The 25705-nt window shown below is 48.8% G+C and overlaps 1 protein-coding gene across 8 annotated transcripts in view; it reads left to right on the plus strand.

Annotated features, from left to right (window-relative positions):
* Positions 1-25705, plus strand: part of Shank2 (SH3 and multiple ankyrin repeat domains 2) — a 443257-nt gene that overhangs the window by 62369 nt on the left and 355183 nt on the right. For all 8 annotated transcript variants that reach the window (XM_075972893.1, XM_075972896.1, XM_075972898.1 and 5 more), the window contains exons 4-6: positions 13294-13497; positions 14599-14670; positions 18299-18407. In XM_075972893.1, the coding sequence (XP_075829008.1) occupies positions 13294-13497; positions 14599-14670; positions 18299-18407 (385 nt within the window). The remainder of the gene's footprint in view (positions 1-13293; positions 13498-14598; positions 14671-18298; positions 18408-25705) is intronic.

Below are 25705 nucleotides of genomic sequence, written 5' to 3' on the forward strand. Positions count from 1 at the left end.
AGGCCGGAAGAAGAAGCAGACGGGAGACTCCTGGGAAGAAGGAGAAATGGAGATGGGAGCCAGGTAGAGGGCTGGCAGGGAAGGAACTGCACAAGCTCTAGGTGACAAGAACAAGGTTGGTAAGATCAGAGCCACAGGCTCTTACCAGAGAGTTCTGGGGGAAGAGGAGGAGTGTACAGGGCTGTAACAGTCAATCAGTTTGAAATGGAGTTCCTGTGTCGTGGCCAAAAACCTTTTTTCTTTCTTTTTCCCTCATTTTCATGTGTGTAGCGTACATGCACATATATGTATGTTTGCATGTGTGTGTGAGTTGGTGTGCTTGTGGAGGAAATTATCCTTGATTGCTTCTCTCCCACCTTGTTAGTTGAGACAGGGCCTTTCAATCAAATCCAGAGCTCACCGATGGACATGGATAGACTTGCGTAGCTTACTCTGGGATCCTCCTTCTGAGGATGGGAGTACAGGGTCCTAGGGATCTGAACTCTGATCCTCATACTAGCATGGCAAATGCTTTAACTAATCATCTTTTCAGCCTCATATATATATATATATATATATATATATATATATATATATATATGTATATCTTAATTCATATAAGTGCACCATTCATGGACAGTGTGTGCTTCAGTGGATGTAAGGGTATTTACAGGTGAGGACACTGCCACCTCGGTCATAGTGTCTTCTTACCCCTGGAGGAACGCATGCACCAATTAGCCATCTTCCTCTCATGGATCTCTCGAGCTTTTCCTGTTATGCACTGCAGGGTAAGTGGAGTCACAGGATGGATGGACTGAGAGGTGGTGACTAGCTCTTTAGGGTTCTGTCTCTTATTGGACACATGACTGTCCCCTCATATCTATCCACATATCAACACTCACACATCCACTGGGGTTTTTGTTTGTTTCTTGTTTTTAATTTTTTTTTCAGACAAGATCTTTCTATGTAGATCAGATTGGCCTTGAACTTCCGACAATTCCCCTGCCTCAGCCTCATCAGTGCTGGGATTGAAGGGATAAGCCACCATACCAACTGGCTTCTTAACCACCACAAGATAGTCTTCCTGATCGACTCAGACATGCAGAACTCCTGTGTCAAAAGTTTTGATTATACTGAGGGCTGTACTTCACTTGGCATATCTCTCTCAGATGGACTTTCCTTATACAGTTAAAACTATTTTTATCTAATTAATTAATTAATTCTATTTATTTATCTATTTGCTTTTTGTGTGTGCATGTGTACACGCCATGGCTTGCGTGTGGAGGTCAGAGAACAACTTGTAGGAGTTAGTTCTCTCTTCTGCCATGTAGGTTACTGGGACTGAACTCAGGTCGTCAGGTTTGGTGACCTCAGCCCTGTCACTGACGGACCCAGAGTGACTGACTCTCTTTTCTACTTGCTCAGTGCTCACCCAAAGGAGGCCTATTTGGGACTAAAGACTTGACTAGAGATGACTTGCCTGTGAGTTTGATTAGCACATTTTCTGCTCTGAAAGAAAAGCCACCCATCAGCACTGGCATGATGCTTCTTCTCCGTTGCCAACTTGACTGAATTTGGGACCACCTGGGAGACACCCCTCTTGGTGTCTGCAAGGGCATTTCCATAGAAATGGGTAGCATCAGCTCATAAGCTGGGGTCCTGGACTGAACAAAAAGAAGAAAGTGAGCTGAGCACCGGCGTGCAAAGCTGTCTGCTTCCTGACTGTGAATGCAATGGGACACCCCTGTGCCGTGCTGTGCCTTCCCTGCCAGGATGGACTGAGTCCTCAAACTGTGAGCCAGACAAACCCTTCCTTCCTTAAGGTGCTTTTGTCTCAACAATGAAGAAAGTCACAGGTACAATTGGATAGTAGATGACACTGATGATGATTCTCATTTAGAGACTTGGAGTTCAAGGACAGTGGCCATAGCCAGTGCTCAACCATCCAGTCAAGCCCAGGAGGTTGATGATGCCTGAGGGCTTCAGAAGTATTTTATTCTTCATTTAGAGAAAATGTCGAGAATATTGTATATCACGGGCTCCAGGGTATCTATTACACAGATCTATGACCTCAGGCAATCTTCACTTTTTAGAGATAGGTTTAAGTTTACTGATACAGTGGATCTTTGTTGTCCACATTCCCAGTATCCTCACCTCAGGGCAAAGCAAACACTGTCAATTCATATTCATTCTCTCTCTTCCTCTCTCTTTCTCTCACTCACTCGTTCTTTCAGTAGTTTTGATATGTAGTGAAGTCTGCCATAAACTCATGATCCTCCTGCCTCAGCCCCCAAAGTGCTGAGATCATAAGAATGTGTCACCATGGGTAACATCCATCTACCCACATACCTATCCACCACCAACTCAGTCATCCCCCATCTGCCCACCCATCTACACACTCGCCCATCCTCCCACTCTTGCTAACATCCAAGTGTCCGTCTGTCCATCTATCCTTTTGCTGTATAGAAACTTGTGCTTCGAGTTTTGTTTCTACTTAGAGCGACTACCCTTTGCGCTTTGTAGTGGATAGCTGAATCACTGCTGAGAGAGGAAGCAGGCACGGAGTCTGACTGCCTTCGGGGTTTCATTATCTCATCGCTAAAACCCAAAGAAGCCCCGTCCCCATCTACCCTGCGGTGCTAGCAGGGTAACCCATTCCCCTGTGCTTCATCCGAGCAGTTCCACTCCACAGCTTTCTCAGGAATTTGGTGTCTCATAGTTGTTTGAAAGAGAGCTGAGGCCCCAGGCCCCATAATACAGGGAATCGAGGCAAGGTGACCTTGATCCTGTAGCTAATATTCCTCTCTTAGGCTCCCTTGCGTCAGGTGGAGAGGGACTCGATTTTTGTATCTAACATTTTCAAACAACTAAAATTGGCTGAGCCTCGTCTCTTCTCTGTGTTGTTGGGATCCTGAGCTGCCTCTTCCTCTGCTGGATGTTAGGTTGGAGTGTTATATGCAAGGTCAGGTAACCTAACTTCCAGCGTGGCGTGCTTTTTTGCTTAAGTTCATGGCTAATTCCCACTTAATTCTCTTGGAGAAAATAACTTCTGGGAATGGAAACCTTGTCCTGGAATTACCCAAATTCTATACAAAAACCGCAGTGAATCCCACATGGCGGTGGAATGCTGAGGCTCAGAGGCCAGGTTAAACAAGGAGCATGTAGCACCCTCTCTGCTGGTGTTCCATGGTGAGTCACCAGGAAGGTGATCCAATCATCCTGTGAAAGCTGAGGGCAGGGCTGTCTCCCAACATCTTCACTGTGCCTGTGTTTGGATGTGAGGGGGCACAGTTAAGACACAGCTGAAATGGTCATGCCATGACGGGAAAGGTTTTTATTATGAATGAGAGAGAGAAGCCATCCAGAGTCATCTGGAATTGTCCAGAGCAGAGAGAAAAAGAGAGCAAACTGGACCTGGCCAGGGCTAGGGAAGTGGGGGAGAATAGTGGAGATAGCAAGGGATAGGGAATAGCAAGGATGCAAAAGAATAGCGAGAATTCAAGAAACTAAGCTATAGAGATAGCAAGAGGGCAGGGAGATAGCGAGAGAGAGAATAGCAAGAGTGTCTGGGTTATAAGGAGGATGGGTAGCCGGGGGGAGGGAATTCTAAGAGCTAGAAGGAGTTTAGGGTGGAGGGGGAGGTGAGAAGAGCCAGTGTGGGGGGCTATGAAACATATAGGAAGTACTTGTGAGTAGGGACTGCGGAGCCTGGCCACCAGCATGGGCTTTGATGCTACCACAAGTGCCTGTCACTGGCGGAGAGCCAGGTCCCTCCTGCCAGAGGCAAGGGAAATGGCTGCTTGGGGACAGAAAACATATTTCACAAGTTCCTGGCTTTTATCTAGCCACCAGAAATCCTTCTGTAGTGCAGCTGAGCTCATTTCTGTATATATGGAGGGCCTGAGACCTAACAGTGTTATCAGAAATTGAGGTTGTCACATGTGACGAGGGAAGTTGGAGCCCCCCCCCCTCGGAGTCCTTAGTAGTGTTAATAAAGAGTTTAAGAACAGGCACAGAAAAAAGCTGGAGGTCCATCTTACTAGTATTTTAAAGAAAACCCCCAGCGTAGGCATGCTGTGGATCTAGGTACTTGCCCAGTGGAAGGAGATACAGAAGACAACCGTGCTGTTTGTTAACAGACACATGCAGGAAAAGCAGCTGTGTGGTAGCAAGGGGGTGTCAGAGAAAAAGACCCAGGGCGCTAGAGAAAGCTTCCTGAGGCTTTGGCCAGAGTCCAAAAGAAAGATACAGAAGGAAGGAAGAGGGCAAGTTACACGTTTCTGGGTCAGCGTTCAAAGTGAGCAGACCTAACCGAACCTAGGAACTTCACAGAGAGCAGGGATTCTGGGAAAGAAAAATATACTATCTAAGGATAATTATTCCTCCCATATCATTTTCACGGCAAATGAGCTTTCCTGAGAGTGTTCCCTTGGTCAGGTGATTGGCTGGCTCTACTGGATTCATTGTTAGGGGAAGAACAATGGTATGTCTCTTCCTGGATGTAGTTTCCATATTTATAACGGGAAGGAAACAGCTCCCTCTTAATGGGCCCCCAGTGACAGTCTAGGAGTTGGATTTTCAGGATCCCCTTATCTTGTCTCTGACTCTGTTTCTCAGTTGGCTGTTCCCACTTTGTCTCTTCTCTGGTGGGTGAACTCGCTCCCCACCTCTACCCCCAACTCCTTCCACCACTTCCTGCCTGTAATTTGTTGCTGTCTGGCCTGCCTCTCTCCTCCTGATGACTCTGTGTTAGACTAATCTCCCTCCTTCACTCTGTGCTACTGGGTCGGGGGACCTGCAGCTCAGGAGAAAAGCCTCAGGATTCCCAGAGTTCCAGCTGCTGGCAGCTGTGTGGCTCTGGAAAAGTGAAGGTTTGGAGTGTCCCACTAGGAGGGAGGCAAGGGTGTTATCACCTTTAGAACAGCCCTGGAGAGCAGGAGGGTGAGCACTTCGTCTTTGCATTGTGACTGTCACCCAGGGCAGTCTCTTCACTTCAGTTTTTGGCTTTTACCCTGGCTACCGTGGCCAGATTCTATGTACTTTGTGACATCTCTGCCAGAAGAGCTGCTGAGGAGGAAAATTAACTCATCTTCAAGGAGCACACGAGCTCTGGTGGGCCTCTCCCTTCAGCCTCACCTTGACAGTAGGAGAGGCCTCGCCACGGCATCAGATGGCTGCAGTTAAGCTTCTGCAATTGGAAATGTTCTAATTGGAAAAGGGAATCCGCAGCCACGGTCTCCTTCATCAAATTCTCCGAAGCGTGAGCCAGGCCCTTAGACTTCAGTATCTTGATGCTAGTCTGCCTTTTTAGGTCAAGGTCACCAGTTCCCTTTAATGTCCTTGTGTCAAGCTTCAGGTGTTGGCCCCAGTCATGGTTGGGCACTGACTGCCACAAGTCCCAGTGTGATTGATGGGCCTTTGCTCAGGGCAAAAACCATTTCATTTGGACAGCCGCGTTTGTGAGTTGGTCACAGCATGGGCTGGCCTTGGACTGCTGTTTTTCAGAGGTGCCGCTAATACAGATTGCAGATAGCCAGCCAGGGCAAAATCTTCCTCAGTGCACCTTGCCTCAGCTTCCACCCAGCCTGTATTCAACACAGGTTATCCAAATACATTGTGAGTGCTGGGGAGATGGCTCAGGCGGCAAAAGGCTTGCCTTGAAAGCTCAAGGATCTGAGTTCAATTCCCATCATCCACATTTAAAAGCCAGGCATAGTGGTATACTCTTGGAATCCCAGCTCTTGGGAGGCAGGGACAGGTAGATAGATCCCGGAGGCTCACTGGCCAGCCAGCATTGCCTAATCAGTGAGTTCCAGGCTGGTGAGAGGAATGGGTCTGGTACCAGCACCTGTACATATGTGCACCTGCACACACGTGCACACACACAGCATAATGAAGAAGTCAGCGATGATGTGGATGCTCACTGCGTAGTGTTTTGTGTGCGTGTGTGCGTGTGTCTGTGAAATACAGTCCCTCGTCAGGAGTATGTTAGGAGCACACTGGGAGTGCTCTGTCTACACTCACGCTGTGGTGTGATCTATGCTAGGGACCGTGTTTTCGTCTCTGGTGATAGCCCTAGCTACCTTAGACCCCTTTCCTTGAATGCTTGTCATCAAGTTCTTTTGATTTTTGCTGGGTTCCATGGTATAAGTGGGTGATTTAAGTCCCACTCAAGGAACCAGAGTTCACAGAGCTGGAGGATCAGGGACCGTAGAGTATGTGTGTGATTCTAGCCTGGAGTTGTTGATCTTCCCATGCGGGCTGCCCACTATAATGAGACATATTCACACGGTGTAGTATTTACTGCTTTTCCTTGCTTTGTCTAGATGCTCCCTCACCTTCACTGCGGTCTCATGGAGCAGTCTTTACACTTGCTTGTCCCAGTCCCCAGACGGACATGGGCACACTAGCTGGCTTTGCCCACAATGCTGCTGTGACTCAGAACACTTATGTGCGGGAAGCCAGCACTGCGTTTTGTGCCCCACTAATGTTCATTCACGTGGGCTGGCAGTCAGTGCAGACATACCCCTCAGCCCTCACTATGGGTATGTGTCCCTTGTGGGTTGTAGCTATCTGCCCTTGGTCATCCAGTCATACATGTTATAGGATAGATTTGACCTCTTCTGTCCTTATGTTGGGATCCTGACACTAGGAGCTAGAAGGGCTTTCAAGAGGGGATTGGATTGGGGTACAATAAGGTCAGTAGGAGTAACTCTGATCCACATGACTGGGGTCCTAAAAAGAGGTGAGGACCAGACACAGGGGGACCCTGTGAGGATAGGAAGAAGACTCCACCTGCAAACCAAGAAGATAGGGCTCAGGAGGATCCAGTGCTGGGACACATCCATCTGGGACTTCCAGCTCCCAGGATGGGAGGCTCTGGATGTATGCTATGTTGCCTGCGGCTCTGCTGCCATGGGAACAAACTGATGCACAGTGAGAAACTGAAACATGGAGGCTGGGGCTTTTCTGTTGCATTTGCCAAAGATTAAGACCCCCTGAACCTTACCCTTGCAAATTGGGTTGCCAGGCTATCACCAGCAAGCACAATGTGGGAGATTTGTTTTGGTGGCTTCCAAAGCTCCTGCCCTGAGCTGAGTAGCAGACCCAGCCTGGGTGTCTTCTCAACCTGTCTGCATGCATGCTGGCTCCTTGCTACCTGTGCCTGAATAGTTCAGTTTCTGGCTCACATCTTGCAGAACACTTTCCAATGCATGATCACCAAATACAAGAGCAGATATGTGGGTGCCATCAAAGATGTCTGAGGCTCAGAGGGGGAGGGGCTTTGACTGCTCTTTGCATTACAACTCTTCATCTTGAGTTTGACTTTGACAATGGACTTCATGGATGGAAGTATCTGTATCCCACACTGTTCAGCATCACCACCACCCCTGGATCACCCTTGTAGCTTGTAGATTTTGATGGGTGCATTCGTTACTTTTAGATTGCTGTGATAAAACACCTGACCCAACCAAAGCAGCTTAGAAAAGAAAGAGTTTGTTTGGGTTCATGATTCCAGAGGGACACACATCCACGATGGCCAAGTGGAGGCATGGCAGCTGGAGCTGACAGCTCAGAGCTCACATCTTGAATTGCAAGCGAGAAGCAGAGAGAATGAAGTAGTAATGATGCAAGTCTTTTAACTCTCAAAGCCCATCCTGCAATGCCATACTTCCCCCAGCAAGGCCATGCCTCCTAAACCGTCCAAATGGCACCACCAACTGGGGAGCAAGTATTCAAATGAGGGACATCACATTCAAACTCCCCACAGTGCCGTTGTCACCCCACTCGGAGCATTTCCATAACTAAGTGAGATAAGGTATTGATCATCACTTCACTGTGAAGCCATTATCACAATCAGCAGAGTCAACTCATCCCACCCCATTTGGTTCTATTAGAGTAATTCTCTTCAGAAATGTTCCCCCCAACTCCTTGCCCCAACACAAGTCAATTCCAGCAGCATTTGAAAACTTCAGTGAGGTGACATAGAAAAGTCAGCACCCCTCTTCCTCCCTCATCCCCCTATTCATCTCCGAGCAGCTCGGGAGGAGTTGGGAGCACTAGGCTCAGCTGAATGCTGGGTGTTTCTGAGATTGAGAGGGAAGCAGGACTGTGTATTAGCAGATGTTGTTGGTAACTTGGTGAGGAAGGACAGCTATCTGTTTGGTAGAAGAGTGACGTGTGGGGACTCCAGTTCTTAGGCCATAGATAAACCCAGAGTGACAGAAGACTCAGGAGGGGAGTAGGGCAGGCTGAGGAGTCTCATGTCAGAGAGTTCGTCCCTGCTTCTGTTGTTGATATTAGGAGTGAGGCTGAGGATGGGTGGGGGACAGGGGACAGGGATAATGTGTACTGGTATGGAAGCTCATGGTAGGCTAGGGGATCATTGATGGTTGATTTAGGGATGTTACAATTTAGGTGTGAAACATTCTCCCCAGGCTCATACATTTGAACACTTGGTCCCCAGCTAGTTATGATGATTTAGGAGGGGGCTTCTTCCAAGTGTTTTTAGTTCTGAGAATTTATGTTGAAGTAGACCTCTTCATTCCAGTGTTTGGCTGTCCTTCTGAGGACACTCTGTTTCTGCATCCTGAATCCCAGCCTAGAGGGCTCTCCTCTGTGTTTGTGTGCTTGCCATAGGTACCCAACATGGGTGACAGCCACAGCCCAGTTCCAGCTAGATCCCCAGCACCAGTGTACAGACCTCTATTATGTTTATGTTTTAAAGAAGATGCTCGATTTCCCAAACTTTATCCTTCTTTACAGGGACTAAACTGTGTCCTCTGGGGGTATAAATGTCCAACATTGGACAAGTTTACTAGAAACTGGAAAATCTGAGCAGAAAATAGTGTTTCCCTAGTGTAGGCGTGCCTGGAACATCTCTTTCCTTGGATAACATATGATTATTGGCTCCTTTCTGCTTTGCTTGCGCTGTAGTTGGTGTGATCGGATATGGAGAAGTATAATGTGTCAGTTCTGGAGGGTCTTGGTAGCTGGGCAGACTTGATTGACATGGGTTGAGAGTAAGCCCCCTTTTCTCCTAAGTGTATACCTTTGGGACACTTGCTTAGGTATCTGAGGCTCAGCTTCCCTGTTTAGAAGGTGAGAATAACATTAATGTTATTAATTAAATATAATTAAATAATAATTAAATATTAATGAAAATATCCACCTATGGCTGTGGTGAATGCGGATGGAGATATTACATGTCTGATGTGTTGGGATCCTGGATGTCAACAGTACTGTGGTGACTGTCGTTGTCATTGCCCTTGCCATCACCACGCTCATTACATCACCAGCACCAATACTACCATCACCATCGTTACCATCAAGATCATCCACGTCATCACCATCAACAACATCGCCATAATCTTTACCGTGATCCTTATCACTGTCATTGCCCGTTCTTACTTTTCTATTGCTGTCATGAAACACCACAATCAGGGCAACTTATAAATGAAAGGGTTTCATTCGGCTTGTGGTCTGAGAGGGTAGGAGTCCATGAGGCAGAGTGAAGGACAACTGAGAACTTACATCTTGATCTACAACCATGAGTGTGCTGGTGTGAATAAGAAATGGCACCCATAGACTTATATTTGTGAATGCTTCGGGAGTGTCATTAGGAGTTGTGACCTTGTTGAAGTAGGTGTGACCTTGTTTGAGAAAGGATATCACTGTGGGTGGACTTTGGGGTTTCAGATGCCCAGGTCAGGCCCAGGGTCCCTTGCTCTTGCTGCTGCCTGCCAATACGGATGTAGAACTCTCAGCTGCCTTTTTAGCACCATGTCTGCTTGCATACCACCTTGCTTCCTGCCATGATGCTAATGGACTAAACCCCTGAACTGTAAGCCAGCCCCAGTTAGATGTTTTCCTTTATAAGAGTTGCTGTGGTCATGGTGTCTCATCACAGTAATAGAACCCCAACTAAGATTATGAGGCAGAGAGAGAGAGAGAGAGAGAGAGAGAGAGAGAGAGAGAGAGAGAGAGAGAGAGAGAATATGTTCAAGAGCACACCGGGAATGGCAAGAATCTTTTGAAACTACAAAGCTTACCCTAGTAATACACCTCCTTCAATAAGTCCACACCTCTTAATCCTTCCCAAACAGTTCTACCACCTAGGAACTAAGCATTCAAACACATGAGCCTGTAAGGCGCTCCCATCCAAACCACTACAACTGTCATCATTAATCACCATCTAGGTCACCATCACCTTTACCACCACCACCATCACCATCACTGCCACCACCTGGCAAGCCTCTCCAGAATCACTCTAATTGACTTGCCCAGATGTGTGTCTCCTAAGTGATTCACATCTAGTTGACAGTCAAGATTAAAGGTCAGCAGCAGGTGGTTTACATGTTTGTTTCTTCACGTAGCTGTTGCAACTGACCCCAGGTTAGGTGGCCAAGCCAACACATGTGCTCAGGAGTCCTCTGAGTTCAAGGAGCTACCAGGTATTCCCCAGGATGCTCCCAGGAAGTCTCTTTCCCACTCTCCAGTTCTGGAGATTTGCTGGAGACCTTTATCTTTTTAGCCTTATAGGAACATCATCCCTATTATCTTCCTGAAGCTTCCATCCTATGCACCTTCTGTGTCCTTCACATTTGCCATCTCTACAATGCCACGGTATTGGGTCAGGCACACCGTTCTCCAGTGCAGCCCCATCTTAATTGACCACACCTGCAAAAACCCCATTTCTAAATAGATCACTGCCTTCTTGGGGGGCATAGCCCTTGATAAGTAATATTGCTTATGGCCACATTTATTTCTGGCTGCCATGCAGTCGGAGTGAGGCCCAGAGTTTGACGGAGGAATCAATACGGGGCAGATTAGTAGGCTGTCCAGCTGGTGGGCGGAAGACGCAAGTCTTGCTGACCTCTGAACTCCTGCTCTTTCCAGAGGGGTCTCCATGTGGCAGTTGTAGTGCTTCCCAGTGCTGCTGCTTTGCTTCTGAGGGTTGCCTCTTGCACCAGGGAGGCACAGACTGGGCCTCGCCGCTCTGCCCACCAAATGGCAGTGAGCACCAGTCTTTGTGTAACCTACAATGGCAGACAAATCCTCTGGGAGGCGGCACACAGCCCTGGGCCCCTCTAGGCACTTGCCAGTTGGCAGGTACTTGTCAGCTATGGCAAGGGCTGGGAAAGTGCTCTGTAATGTGGGTGTGTGGGCACCTGAGTGGGGACGGCCCATCTGTGTACTGTAACCCGAATCCTGCAATGATTCCTGAACTGGGAGTGGTGGCTTCCCAGCAGCCCCAGGAGGCTGTATCTCTTATCACGCTTTTGTTGTGTCAAGATCACGGAGGGTTCTCACCTAGCCACGATGGATGGAGGGGGGCCCATGTGGCTCCTCGCTGGAAGGAACTACTGGTCCCACCAGGTCTTGTAACCCAGGAAGGTCAGAGGGTCACCCTGAACTCAGCCAGTGACACCTGAGAGGGCCAACGAGACTGTTTATTCATGTGTAGGGTGTCGGCTTCCCTGGCTGGGGCTGTAGCTGCTAGACCAGTGTTCAGGATTGACAGCAGCTGAGCCATTCTGCAACTGTGAGAACCTGGTGCTCAGTGACTGGATCCTGAAGGCAGCAAGGCCTTATGAACCCTGAGGCAGGCACACACAGAATCCCCTTGCTAAGCATTAATTCCAGCATCTTTCAGCCAGTCCTCAGCTCTTCCTTCCTGTCTTCGCAGTAGGAAAGCACACCCCAGCACCCCTGCTATGCTGAACAGTAGAAACCAATTTTAATCTAACACACATGAGACATCTTGGTTAGACACAGACCCGGTCTTGCCTTGTCTTTCCTTGACACCCAAGGAGTGCCACAGAAGGCCACTGGGAACACAACCAAGTTGTCACTATTCCAGTTCTAAGAGGACGAGATGCATCTTTTGGAGTGTGGATGGTGTATTTGGAGACCCCGTTGGTGCTGTTTAACCTTTTAAGAAATTGCCTCTTGCAGTAATTTGTTTAATACCCCCCCCCATCAAGTAGTTTCTCATTATTGCCAGCCCTCTCTCTTTAAGTGGCACATATAGGTTGAGTTTTGGGTTTTCCATGTATGTGTATGTGGTATGTATATACTCATGCATGCTTGCATATGAATGAGCACATGAATGCCCAAGGTTGATGTCTAGAATCATCCTTGATTGCTCTTTTACCTTATTTACTGAGGAGGGTCTAGAGGTCTATCAATCAAACCCAGAGCTTATTCATAGGGCTCTTGTCAGGGCGGATGCACTGACTCTGACATCTGAGGCTGGAATTGCAGGTGTCTGCCACATCCACCTGCCATTTATATAAGTTCTAGGGATCTGAACGCCAGTCTTCACCTTTTACCGCAGAGCCATCTTGCCAGCTGTGCAATGCATACAGTTCTGATTTTCTGTTTGGAGATAGTGTTGGTGATGTGAAAGCTCTCATCCCTCAGGCCTCCCAGACAACATGTCCTCTGTGTTCAGGTTGCCAGAGAGCAAGCCATGCACACCTCAAGTGGCACTGTCGTACAGTCGGTCGCTGCCCCAGGGGTTCCATGTAGGTGGATTGAGAATTGTGCACAAAACGATTTTATCTTCATCGAGATGGAATGTGACTTTTGCACAGATGTACAGTGTATCTATTAGGCGTTAAGAGCAAATAGGGAACCATGCAGTCTGTCCAACCCATGTCCTGTGGGCTGCATGTGTCCCAGAACACCTGTGAATGCCTGAAAACAGAAGTGACATTTATTTTTCTTGCTAACTCTACTGCAGTTCTCAAACATGAACTTTGTAGATGGCAATGTTGTGCCATTTGGTAGGACGTGCGGAAGTTTAAAAACATGTCATGATAAGGAACCTGAGTGCCCATAGATCTGGAGATTCAGAGAGGGTCCTGTAAGCCCCAGGATATCTTAGGGACAGCTGTGCCGAGATGAGACTCCCAATATATGTTTTTAGCATCACAGTGCACTCGTGTGTGTGTGTGTGTGTGTGTGTGTGTGTGTGCTGCCATGCGTGTATGTGAATAAGATAATCTTGACATCAGTCCTAGACTGGCTGCTCAGGGAGTCGTGGGATTAACTTATTTATCTCCCTAGTGTGGGTTCTGGGGCTTCAGCTTAGGTCCCATGCTTCGATGGCAGGCATTCCATTGACTCCCAGCCTGGTTGATTTATCTTGCTTTCCCAAGCCTCTCTGTCCTCAAGGCAAAGGTAAACTTTACTTTGGGGCAGAGAGGACAGGAACAGAAGGAGCAGGACTCCTTTGATCCTGTGCCCAGGTTGGTGGCTCTGATGACCTTTGGCATCCCTGACCCATGTCTCTGTTCTCCCCCACAGAAGTGCATTCGATTTAACCCAGATGCCACCGTGTGGGTGGCCAAGCAGCGAATCTTGTGTACCCTGAACCAAGGCCTGAAGGATGTACTCAACTATGGGCTCTTCCAGCCAGCCAGCAATGGGCGGGACGGCAAGTTCCTGGATGAGGAACGGTTGCTGCGGGAATACCCACAGCCCACGGGCCAGGGTGTGCCTTCCCTGGAGGTAAGCAGCCATGTGTGATTGTGTGAGAGCTGGCGCTGTGCAGCCTGGGTGCAGCTGAGGGCAGCTTCTTGGCCAGGCCACTGTTTGTTTTCGGATTAGAAACTTATGCATCCTGTAGTTAAGTCTGGATTTTTGGACCATCCCTGTTAGGTGTGTATGTGTGTGACAGGTACCCGATGGTGCTTCTTGGTGGCTTTGGGAATGTGGACCAGCAGTGTGATTAGCTTTAGACAAAAACAAGCGCTGAGTTTGTGGTGGTATCTGGAAGTGCGCAGGAGCAGCATGCGGAACTGCAGCGTTGCTGTCCAGCGTGGGCATCCTCCATCCTGGCACTGCTCCCTCCAGTTCCACCCTTTATGTGCGCTCCTTGCAGTATGACAGGCTCAGAGGAGGTCAGGAAGGAGGCACAGTGACCTGAGTTCAGGAAGGTCATTCTACTCTGGAGCCCTCTGGTGTTGTCCTTGTGAGACAGATGAGGAAATTGAGGCTGATGTGGGAAAAGTGACTAATTCAGAGGCACTTAGCAAAAAGAGGGCCTCATCTTTCCTCTCAAAATCTCAGTCATGCCCCTCCCCTCAGCGTTCTTCCTGAACCCTCTGCAGTGTCAGGTCTGGGTGTCTGGGAGGAGAGGGCATGTGATAAAGCTGAGGGCTGAGACACCACGTGCCTGGGTGTGTTGTTACCAACTCCAAGCCCACTTCTCCGCTCTGCAGTGAAATTTCCAATCCCAAGCAGGCAGCACCGTCGTGAGGAGCCAGTGGTAGCCTCTGATCCAGAGGAGAGGGGTGCATGAGATGCCCAGACCAACTGAGGGCAGGTGGATTCCCACAGACTGGGATCCGGCAGGATGTGGCTACACTAGGGATGTGTCTGTCCACCGTACCCTCTGTACCAGCTGGGCACTGGCTTCCACAGCTAAGAGACTGCCCTGTGTCCTGATGGCTGCTGGATGATGGAACTCTTGGGGGATGGGCTCTGCAGCACAGATACCAGTGTCTTGGTTAAAACTGGGGTGCCTTGTGCTTGGCGAGGTCACTTTTCCTCTGAGCACCCATGTCTGACATCTGGTGACCTGCAATCTTCTACTTGTTTATCTGACAGTTTCGCTATAAGAAGCGTGTGTATAAGCAGTCCAACCTGGATGAGAAGCAGCTGGCCAGGCTCCACACAAAGGTATGGGGGGCAGGGTGGGTAATCCTTCCTCCACCTCATCAGGTCACCTGATCTGCTGTGTTGTCTTTGGCGGGCTCATTCCCTTGGGAGTAGCCCCTGCATACCTACCTGTGGGATGAGGCCAGGCTGGGGCATGCAGGTGGATGGCACTGCCTCCCCATGCACATGGCTGGAGACCTAGGCAGACAGCAGTCAGCAAGGTGGCTCAGGGAGGCTGGTGGAGGCTGAACAGAGGGTTGCCCCCCCTGGTGCCCCAGAGAGGTTGAAAGGCAGCAGTACAGTGATACAGCGAGATGTGGTGAGGTAGAAGAAAGGGGCGCCTGCTGAATGCTGCCTCTGTTTTCTGTTGCTGCCCGATAAGAACAGATTTTAAAAAGGCAGGAAGTGCTGGCAGCAATGGGAGGAGAGGGCTATGCTAGCTAGAGGGCATTGTGCCCAATGAAGTCACGGTGAGTACCTGTGACATGCACCCCAGACATATCAGTGAGGCTATATGAGCCAGGAGCATGCATGAAACTGGAAGCAGTGATCCTGGGGCATGTGGGTGGAGCCTGAAGGGCATGGGGTGGACACTACTTCCCTTTAGATACCCCTGGGATGCCTGGTGCTTGCCTGCCAGTGGAGGGTGCACACGGCTTTCACAACCCGCAGTTCCTTATTTCTCAATGGATGCAGGGTTTCTACTGTGGGTTTCATTCTCTTGTCTCCAGTTAATTTTTAAAAATTCAGTAGTTATTTGACAGTCGCATGCTGTATAAATGCATTCTCCTTGCTCTACAGTCCTCTCTTCTCTCCTTGCTCTACAGTCCTCTCTTCTCTCCTTGCTCTACAGTCCTCTCTTCTCTCCTTGCTCTACAGTCCTCTCTTCTCTCCTTGCTCTACAGTCCTCTCTTCTCTCCTTGCTCTACAGTCCTCTCTTCTCTCCTTGCTCTACAGTCCTCTCTTCTCTCCTTGCTCTACAGTCCTCTCTTCTCTCCCCCTCATCCCTTTCAGCCCCATACTCCCTGCCAATCTCGTTCCTCTAGGACCATCTGTATGACCAGTGGGTGAAGTCTATCCACTGGAGCCTGGTGGGGTGGTCACCGGAGGATTCACGTCTAAAGCCAGTGACTCCCTCATTTCCTTGAAAGTATCTGCAAATAGCGTAGCAATGAGGGGTCGGCCAGAGCCCCTCTTCCGTCCATGCCTGACCCACTGTTGTCCTGACCCAGTGCACGCATCCACAGCTGCGAGTTCAAGGCTGTAATGTTTGTGCCTTCCCAGGAGATGGCACTGTGCAGCCCTTCTCCCTATCTTCCAGCTCTTACATTCTTTCCTCCCATTCTTCCGTAATGTTCCCTGAGCCTTAGAGGGGATAGTGCTAACGTCTCATTTCGGGCTGAGCAGTGAGCAAGCAGTTACTCATTCTCAGCAGCTGTGCAGTCACAAGGAAGGGCTTCTCTGATTAAGACTGGGAGAAGCATTATTTGTGCAGTGGTTCTCAACCTTTCTAACTCTGCATCCCTTTAATACAGTTTCCCATCTGTGGTGAACCACCAATCATAAAATTATTTTCGTTGCTGCTTCATAACTACTGTTATGAATCATAATGTAAATATCGTTGTTTTCTGATAGTCACAGGCGACCCCTTGGTCATTGCTCTCTGGGGTCTTGTGACCCACAGGTTGAGAAACACTGGTTTATGGGCCCAAATGGATAACTTGATGCTATGTCAATTTAGTAAAGCTATAGTATTTCCTTCCTAGGGCTGGCGACTGCCCCGCCATGTGTTTTTGTCATAGTTTACAGCACTAGGCTTGGATTCCTACTGTGGAGTGGGCCTCAGAGCCAACCAGGGAGTGGTTGGTTATTCCCATAACTGTTATGCTACTATGATTCTATTGCCCAGAAGATTGACATCATGGTTCATAGAATTTATAGCTCAGAAAGACCGTTGGTGCCTTATCTTGCCCTAGATAAGGCTATTTCATAACCTTTTAGAATCATGAAAGCTAGCTGCCTAGGAGGAAGTGCCCAGCTCAGGTCCAGCTTGGTTTCTGTGTATCATGCAACAAGCCCTAGGATCTCATCGTCTAGTTCTGATTAACAACCAAGACAGAGGGCAACCACCTGTACTGTTTTAAGGGCCTCTATGGCCTCTCTGACCAACATTGTTCTAATTTTATGCTTACATTATCTATTGGTAGCTGGCAGATGCGCATCACTTGGTTCCCTGTCCTTGGTATTTCCCTCCCCACTGTGCTTCTCAGCTGTGTTCTAGCCAAGTATGGTCCAGGCTTTCCTTACGTATTTTCTGCCCTGATCCTGGAATCCACACGGATGTGGCTGACCCCAGCATCTGAGGATTTCTGTTTTTATTATTGCTGCTGTTATTTAACGTGTAGATACAGATACTTGTGAATCTAAAGAAAAGTTTCCTTGAGCCACGGTTTAAATGACACTCCAGGTTTTGGAAATTTGTTCCAGAACCAGACTGTAAGGTGTTCGGATGGGAATCTAGCCCATGGCAGGTGCCTGGAAGGCCTAGGCACATCATCAAATGAAAAACCACAGTGCTTCTATCCTGTGTTGTGAAAACTGTGAATCGGGATGAGGGTGGGACCCAAGAGAGATGCTGGGTTCTTCCGGATCTGTGGCCAGGCTACCAGGCTTGGGGAGGCTGAGGTTCGGTGGTGACCTGTGTGATCTCCTGAGGAATGGACTAGGTGTCCCCCAGGGCAGGTGTCACTGATTTTGCTCTGGGATTAATGGGGTGGGGTTCAGCAGTCTCCTTTTTACAGATGAGACCTCAGGCGCTTCCTTTCTGGGAATGGAGTGGAGGGTCTGAGCAGGGCCTGGAGACTATCAGTTGTCACCCTGCCCCAGGTTATTGCTCTCTTCCTGGGAGAGCATCTCGTCCCCAAATGTGGAACCCGCTCCTGCTTAAAAACAATAGGCAGACTGGTGTTCCCACAGCTCCAGAGCTCTTGGCTGTCTGACACCACAGTGAGAATTTGGATTTCCTGGTGTCCAGGTTATGGCTGTCAGTGGTGGTAGAATGAGCTCTCTGGGACCTCTTTAGATGGCTATGAACCCCACTCATCGGGGCTCCACCCTAATGACCAGAGATCTCTAGCACTGTTATTCGGGGATTACAGTTCACTGTGTGCATTATGGAGGGACAGACATTGAGACCTTGGTACAGAGGTGGTGAACAGCTAAGTTTCTGAAACTTTCATCCAGGACAGGCCTATGATGTTGGCTGTGTGTTTGTTGCCCCCAGTATTGGTCCGATGTGAGTCTTGGGGTCAGCAGTGCCCTGCACAGAGGAGACTAGTGCCTCCTAGTGGACAGTCTTTTCTTAGTCTATAAAGATCCCTCCCTCCCTCTCTTCTTCCCTCCTTCTTTCCTTAGGCAGTCCAATCTGGATTTGAAATCACTAAGGAGCTAAGGATGACCTTGAACCTCTGATTCTCCTGCCTAATCCTCTGAGTGCTGCCACTAACGGTGTGCGCCAGCAAACCCAGTTTGTGCAGTACTAGGCTTAAGCCTCATGCATGCCAGGCAAGTTCTCTGCCCACTGAGCCACGTCCCCTGCTCTTTATAAATACATTTTTCACCAAGTCATTTCTGTTTCATTCTTTTCCAGACCAATCTGAAGAAGTTTATGGACCACACTCAGCATCGCTCAGTGGAGAAGCTGGTCAAGCTGCTGGACAGAGGCCTGGATCCCAATTTCCATGACCTGGAGACTGGAGGTGGGTGGCCATGCAGGAAGTCTTCATTCTACACTTGTGAGGCGTGCCTCTGGTGAGGCGCGAGTTCAGGTTACCGTGACTCTTCATCTCTCCCGCTGTCCTGGCTTTCATCTGGCTCTGAAGTGGCTCCTCATTCATGTAACTTCTGCTCTGAAGGCCCGTGTTTTTCTCCTTGCAGTCTGAGCCTCCAGATCAATGCATGCACACAGTAGGTGCTCTGTGCATAAATTTTAGGAAAGGGGAGAGCGAATGGATGCTATACATGTGTGGGCTGTTGCCTGTTGACCCCAGGGTCTCCGGCAGAGCCCCCTAGCTGGATGTGCTAACCAGCAGCACTGCAGCATGTTTGGGGCTTTCCCTTTGCCTGGGTGCAGGCTTTTTCACAGACAGGCAGGTGCTCACACTTGTCTCATGCTCCCTGCTGGATGCTGAGTTCCTTAGGCTTGAAATCTCCTTGGGAGAAAGCTGCACAGGCAGGGGAGAGGGCTCTCAGCTCTGCACCGCCAACACTTGGTCTGACTGTTCTTGCTGTGGGGTAGACCTCGACTTCGTGGAGTCCTGCCACGGTCTTTCTAGAGGCCAGTAGCTTCCCCAGTTAGGACAACCCAAAGTGCCTTCCCGTGTTGCTAGTATCTCCTGGTTTCAATGGGTGGAGCTTGGCGGCAGCCCTGGTGAACATTGTGGCCGTGGGATATGGCTGAAGTGGCAGGCAGAAGGCAAGGGACTCTCCACAGCAGCTTGGGTCTATTTGGCTTGGTGTGTGATCTGGGAGATGCAGGAGATACTTGACCTTAGCGGCAGGGTACTTTTACCTCCCTTTGGTCCTCTTTCTCTCCCTTTCCTAACAGGACAACCCAAGTCCACTGCTGGCTCCCGTGTGCCTTCTTGTCACACCTCAAAATTACCATGCACACAAGATATGGAGGTGTCTTATAAAGTGTGGATCTTGTTTGCCATTTGGGGCAGCCTGACTGACCCCTTAGGCTGAGGTGGCCCCCACTGGGTGCTGGTCTAGCTGGCATAGCCTTATCTTAGCCCTGATGGGGGGCTGGGTCGCTCTTTGCTCCTGAGTTTCTTTGGGTTTTTCTGTGAGCAGCATGAAAACTGGAAGAGGGCTCATTTCTGAGGATAAAGATGGCATCTAAGATACCAGGAGAAAAACTCACTAGTGGCCCTGGCTAGGGGACCCGAGAGGAGGTTGTGCCTGGAAGAGCTGGCCCTAGCCCAGGGTAGAAGCTCCTGGGGAAGAAGGTGGAGTTTATGTGCATTGTGGTTTCAGGATGCTTCCCACGACCTCAAGAGTCCTGACTGTCTGGTACCTGCTTTTATCATGGCTGTACGTCATTTATTCTCAGCGTATTTGTCTTTTGAAGGGAGCCACGGCTCCTTTGCCCCCATCCCTTTTTACATCAGTGTCTCTAGTTCTGGGTTTCGAAGCAGCTGTCATTCCAGGCCAGACCCTGACTGGACTCCCCAGTTGACACTGACTGTTTTGAAGCAGAGGTTGCATGTGGAGCCTTCTCTGAGCCCCACCTGGAGCTAGAAAAGAGGCAGTAATGATGGGCAAGGAGCTGGTACTTAGAGAAATTCCAAGAAATTCTATGCCCTTAGCATTGAGTAGGAGAGACCCGGAGTGCAGAGCCCTGAGCCCACAAGTGATTATTATTCTGTGTTCTCTGAAATACGGTCGGCCTTGTATCTGTGGGTCTCATATTCCATGAAACTCTTGATTCAACTATGCAGGGATTGACAAGAAAAAGAAAAACAAAAATGTATCTGTCCTGAATGCATTCAGGCTTTTCTCTCCTATTATTGTCCCCTAATGAAGCAGACTGAAAGCTACTCACTGCTCAGTTGAATCCATTGGTCATAGAATAATCTAGAGATGATTAAAAGTAAAATATGACATGGTTTTATCGAAGGGACTTGTGGTGCTCCTTTAATCCCAGCACTTGGGAAGCAGAGGCAGGTTCAAGGTCAACCTTGTCTACAAAGTAAATTCCAGGATGGCCAGAACTGTCACAGAGATGTACTCTGTCTGAAAAAAAAGAAAGAATAAGGAGGAGGAAGAGAGCGAGGAGAAAGAGGAAGAAGATCATCTTTACATCTGTGGGACTCTTGGCATCCCAGGGGCCCTAGACTTTGTCCTCTGTGGGCACCAACAGACAGCTGGGCATCTGCAGCTCAGTCTGGAGGTTAGCTGATAAAAAACGAGCAAACCAGGAAAAAAGTAGCCGATATGCTAAGTGGTTCCTGGTCAAGGGTGGCTGTTCTAGGCTTACCAGCAAAGGCAGTACCAGCCAGAGGGGGCTGCAGAGTGCAGCAGACATACCGTGGGGGGCACGATTCTAGAAACCCTCCCTTACCTCACCCACAGAAGGCTTGGGTTTGAAAGAAATCATTATTTGTAGTTTTGTTGTTGTTGTGGTGGTGGTGGTGGTGGTGGTGTGTGTGTGTGTGTGTGTGTAGGTGCTGGTGTAAGGTGTCTATAGAGGGCAAAGGGCAACCTTGTGTCTTTCTGGAGGTGTCCACACCCCCTTTCTCTGAGACAAGGTCTCTCACTGTCTCACTGGCCTGGTGCTCCCGAGTGAGGCTAGGTTAGCTGGCTGGTGAGCCCCGAGGGTCCACCTGGCTCTGCCTCCCCCGCAGTGGGATTATAAGTGGATGCCGCTATGCCTGGCTTTTCCTGTAGGTTCAGGGGATCTGAACTTAGATCCTCGTATTTGCACAACAAACACTACCAACAGAGCCCTCTCCCCAGCCCCTACACTTTTGCTCCAGACAGGTGCTTGTCTCTCACAGACTTTGCTTATTCCTACCACATTTTGGAAGCTCCAATCTGGGTTTGGTGACTCTCTGAGTCGCTCCCTGAACAGCACACTGGCTGCACACCGGACACCTTTGCTTTCTATGAGTCCAATTCAGCTTTTCTTGAGACCAAGATAAGCCACCAGCCCCGGCCTCAGCTCTGCATCCTCGAGTCAGTGGCACTGGGCAGCCATAGTTGGGGCAGCAGCCATTGTGGATGGAGTGACATGCAAGTGAACTCAGAATCCTGGAGGGGTGACCCGCCACTTCAAACCACGCAGTCTGTCAACAATAGCGGATGTCCATAGCTGCTGGAAGCATAAATTTCATCAAGTAACATGAAGAGAAGATCGAAGACTTCTTCCCTAGTGGAGGAGTCCTTGGGTCTCTCTCTGCCATGGTGGGACCTCTGGGATCAGATGGATGACAGCTCCACGCCCTGGAAAGGCTGCCACACTGACGGCCCTAGGGATCTAGTCCATCACTTCCCTGTATGCTGTGGTTTCTGAGCTTGCGGGATGGTCAGGTGAGAGAAAGACAGCTAGTTAATGACACTGGAAACCTGCTGTGCACCCAAAACCTCCAGGAAAGGCCCCGAATAGCACAGCCCCTTGACCTGCTGCATCTATAGGGCCACCTTGCTCATCTGGACTCCCTTTTCGGACCTGGTTACCATCTGCCAGTCCTAGTCTGCTTGCTGTTGATGTGACAAACCCCGTGACCAGAAGCAGCTTGGGGAGGACAGGGTTCATTTCAGCTTATACTCCTAGTCCACTGTGAAGGGGAGTCAGGGCAGGAACCTGGAGGCAGGAACTGAAGCAGAAGCCACGGAGGAGTGCTGCCCACTGCCTTGTTCCCCATGCGTTACCCAGCCTGCCTTCTTATAGCATCTAGGACCACCAGCCCAGGGGTGGCACCTCCCATAGTGGTCTGGGTCTTCCCACATCAACAATTAATCAAGAAAATGTACCACAGGCTTGTCCATAGGCCTGTCTTATGGAGGCATTTTCTCAAGTGAGGTTTCCTCTTCCTAGACAACTCTAGCTTGTGTCAAGTTGACAAAACTCCCAAGCAGCCCAGCAAGTGAGAGAGAGGTTGCGAGCAGAGATGCTCCAGGGCTGTCAGCCTGGGGGTGGGGTGTCCTCTAACTAAGTTCTTTATCATCCTTGAGAGGCACTGTTTCCGCCCACACTCGACTGTGGTGGACTCCTGGGGAGCCCCGTACAGCTCCCACACGGCCCAATTAGAAGCTTTGTGGACATTCTGCTTGCCTTTACATGGAGCTCTGTGGCTTGGGGGAGTGGAGGGAGCCTGTCTGATGACTTATGGTTGGTGTCTTGACTGGCACACAATGAATCTCAGCACGTGATCAATATCCCAGGAATTGCTGTGTCTGGAGGGAATGGGGTTGTGAGACCTTATAAACCTGAGTCTGCAGACAGCGAGAGGTACACAAATGAAGGCAGCCTGCCGCCGGTTCAGAAATACCCACCTCCAGTTAGTTGGGTGCGTCTGGGTAGTCCTTGGAGCTCTAATAAAGAGGCCTGTTGTTAGGCCCAGACACGGTGCCCAGTTATTTTGCAATCCTTCTTTCTTTATGCGCCTGCTTCCAAGGGAGCGTGGGAAGCTCACCAAGTGCACAAGCTAGGAGAAGATAAGGTCCATCAAATGTGGAAGGTGGACCAGGGAAGGCAGTCTGGATGGAAATGAGCCTGGGATTGGGTCTACAGTCTGTAGAGAACCAGTTTGAAGCTCACAGAAAAATCATACTGGGCAGTGGAACATAGCTCAGAGGCAGAGCATATAGACACAGCCTGTCTGCCTGAGGTGTTGGGTTCCAGTCCAACTACTGCCTAAAGTCAGGTATGGTGGCACCTACCTGCGATCCCAACACTCGATCAGGAGTTCACGGCCATCTTCAGCTGTATAGCAACTTGGAAGCTAGCCAGAGAAACGAGACCATGTCTCAAAGGAATCAATTAAACACCTCTAGCTCTGAGTGTGGATCATTCCCACACGCCCCACACCCTCCCTCTCACTAACAAATGGTACTCGTGTGATGTGTTTGTTACAGCCAAGGCCCAGGGTTTATTCTAGGGCTACTCTTGGGTGCCACACATTCTGTGGGGTCTGCCAAGAATGTGATTCCTGTACCCACCATCAGGAGTTATCTGGGATCCCATTACTATCTAAACACCTCTTGTGTTTGGCCATCGTCTCCTCTAAGTCACGGCCACCTATTTCCCTGTCTTCATCTCTTCCTTTCCTAGAACGCCAGTGTGGGAACCAAGCGGTATGTTGTTGTCAGACTGGCTTCATCCCCTCACAGCCTGTGCCGAAGTTTCCACTGTGTCTGCTTGTCTCTTTGTTTATTTAATTGTGTGTTGATGTGTGTGTGTCTGTGCCCTGCACATATGTGGAGGTCAGAGGACAACTCTGTGGAGTCATTTCTCACCTTCCACTTTCATGTCGGTTCTGGGAATTGAACTCAGGTTCTCAGGTTTTCTCTGCAAGCACTTTACTTGCTGAGCCATTTCATTGGCCCAGTTCAATTCTTCATAGTCCTGAATAATATGCTTCCCATTCAATGGGTTTTTTTTTCAATCTATTTACTCAGGATTGAGAGAAGATGCTATAGTTTTTAGCAATTATAAACATATGTTTTCCTTTCCTCTTTCCTTTTTCTTTTATTTTTTTTTTATTTTTTTGAGACAAAGTCCTACTCAATAGTTCAGGCTGGCTTAGACTCAAAGCAATCCTCCTGCCTCAGCCTCTGAAAAACAAGTGCGTGCTGCCATACCCAGCTTGGACATTTATTTTCAACTCATTTGTGGAAACTCTTAGAGCTCTAGTGTGACTGGGTAAAATGTGGGTTTTTTTTTAATAGTTACAGTTATTTTATTCCCTGTGGATGGGTGTTTTGCCTGTGTGTGCCTCCTGTGTGTAGTGCCAGTGGAGGCTTAAAAGAAGGCATCAGATCTCTTAGAACTGGAGTTACAGACAGTTGTGAGCCTTTGTGTGTGTCTTAAGGTTTCTATCGCTATGATGAAACACCATGACCAAAAAGCAGTTTGGGGAGGGAAGTTTATTCAGCTTACACTTCCACATCACTGTTCATCTTCAAAGGCAATCAAGACAGGAACTCAAACAGGTAGGGACCTGGAGGCAAGAGCTGATGCAGAGGCTATGGAGAGGTATAGTAGGATTTGTTGGGGGAGGCCACTAGTTCATTTCCTGTCTGTCCTGACATGAAATAATCACTTAGAAACTATATCATTTGCAATACTGTTTGGCCAATACTTAATCATATTGCTAGCTAGCTCTTATATCCTAAACTAACCCATCTCTATTAATCTGTGCATCACCACAAGGTCGTGTCCTACCGACAAAGTTTTGGCAGGCTCCAAACATCTGTCTCCAGTGGCAACTACATGGCTTCTCATTGACTTTGCTTTCTCTCTCTATATGTCTCTTCTAGCCTGGCTTTACTCTGTTAAGCCATTGACTGAAATCAGCTTCTTTATTAATGGCAATAAAACACATTCACAGCATACATCATCTCCCACAGCAGAGGGGTGCTGCTTACTGACTTGCTCCTCATGGCTTCTTCAGCCTGCTTCCTAACAGAACCCAGGGCCACTAGACCAGGAACAGCACCACCAACAATGGGCTGAACCCTCCCCAATCAATCGCTAATTAAGAAAATGCCCTATGAGCTTACCTACAGCCTGATCTAATATGGAGGGGACTTCTTAATTGAGGCTCCCTCTTCTCAAATATTTTAACTTGTGTCAAGGTAACGTAAAACTACCCAGAACAGTGTAGTGACTGGGAATCAAACCCAGGTTCTCTAGAAGAGCAGTCAGTGCTCTCAATTGCTGAATCACCTTCTCTGACCCCTTTGTGCTTTGTTTTTTAAGACTGCTGAACTGTCCTTTGAGATGCCCTACGTGGCTGCACCCTGTCTCATCTGTGTCAGTATGAGGGAGCAGGACCATCTATCCTCTGTGGTTTAAAGACTCAGTGTTTTGTGTCTGACTCTTCTGAGTGCCTGCAGCCTGACCCCTGCAGCGCCCCCTTGAGGTGGGAGTGCACTTCTTTCATGTGTCACTCAGCATCTGTCCCTTCTCTTTGTTGAGGTTTCTGTTCAGGTATCTCACCCACTCTGAGGGTAATTTATCAAGTTTACAAGTTCTCTTTGCAGATTGGATAGGTGCCGCTCGTATACTTGTGTTTGGTTTTGGAAATATTTTCTCTAAGTCTGTGAGTAACAATGATTTTTACAGAGCTATTAAGTCCCTAACCCTAAGTAAGAGCCTTGAGAGGTTTTTTTCTTTTAACTTTAAAAGTTTTATTTATGTGTATGTGTGTTAGTATGTGTGTATGGGAGGAGTGCCCGGAGAGACCAACAGAATGCATGGGACCTCCTGGAACAGAGTTACAGGTAGTTGTGAGTTACCTGATAGGGCTGCTAGGAACCAAATTCCAGA

The sequence above is a fragment of the Microtus pennsylvanicus genome, chromosome 5, assembly GCF_037038515.1.
Source record: "Microtus pennsylvanicus isolate mMicPen1 chromosome 5, mMicPen1.hap1, whole genome shotgun sequence".
In the NCBI taxonomy this organism is placed as follows: domain Eukaryota; kingdom Metazoa; phylum Chordata; class Mammalia; order Rodentia; family Cricetidae; genus Microtus; species Microtus pennsylvanicus.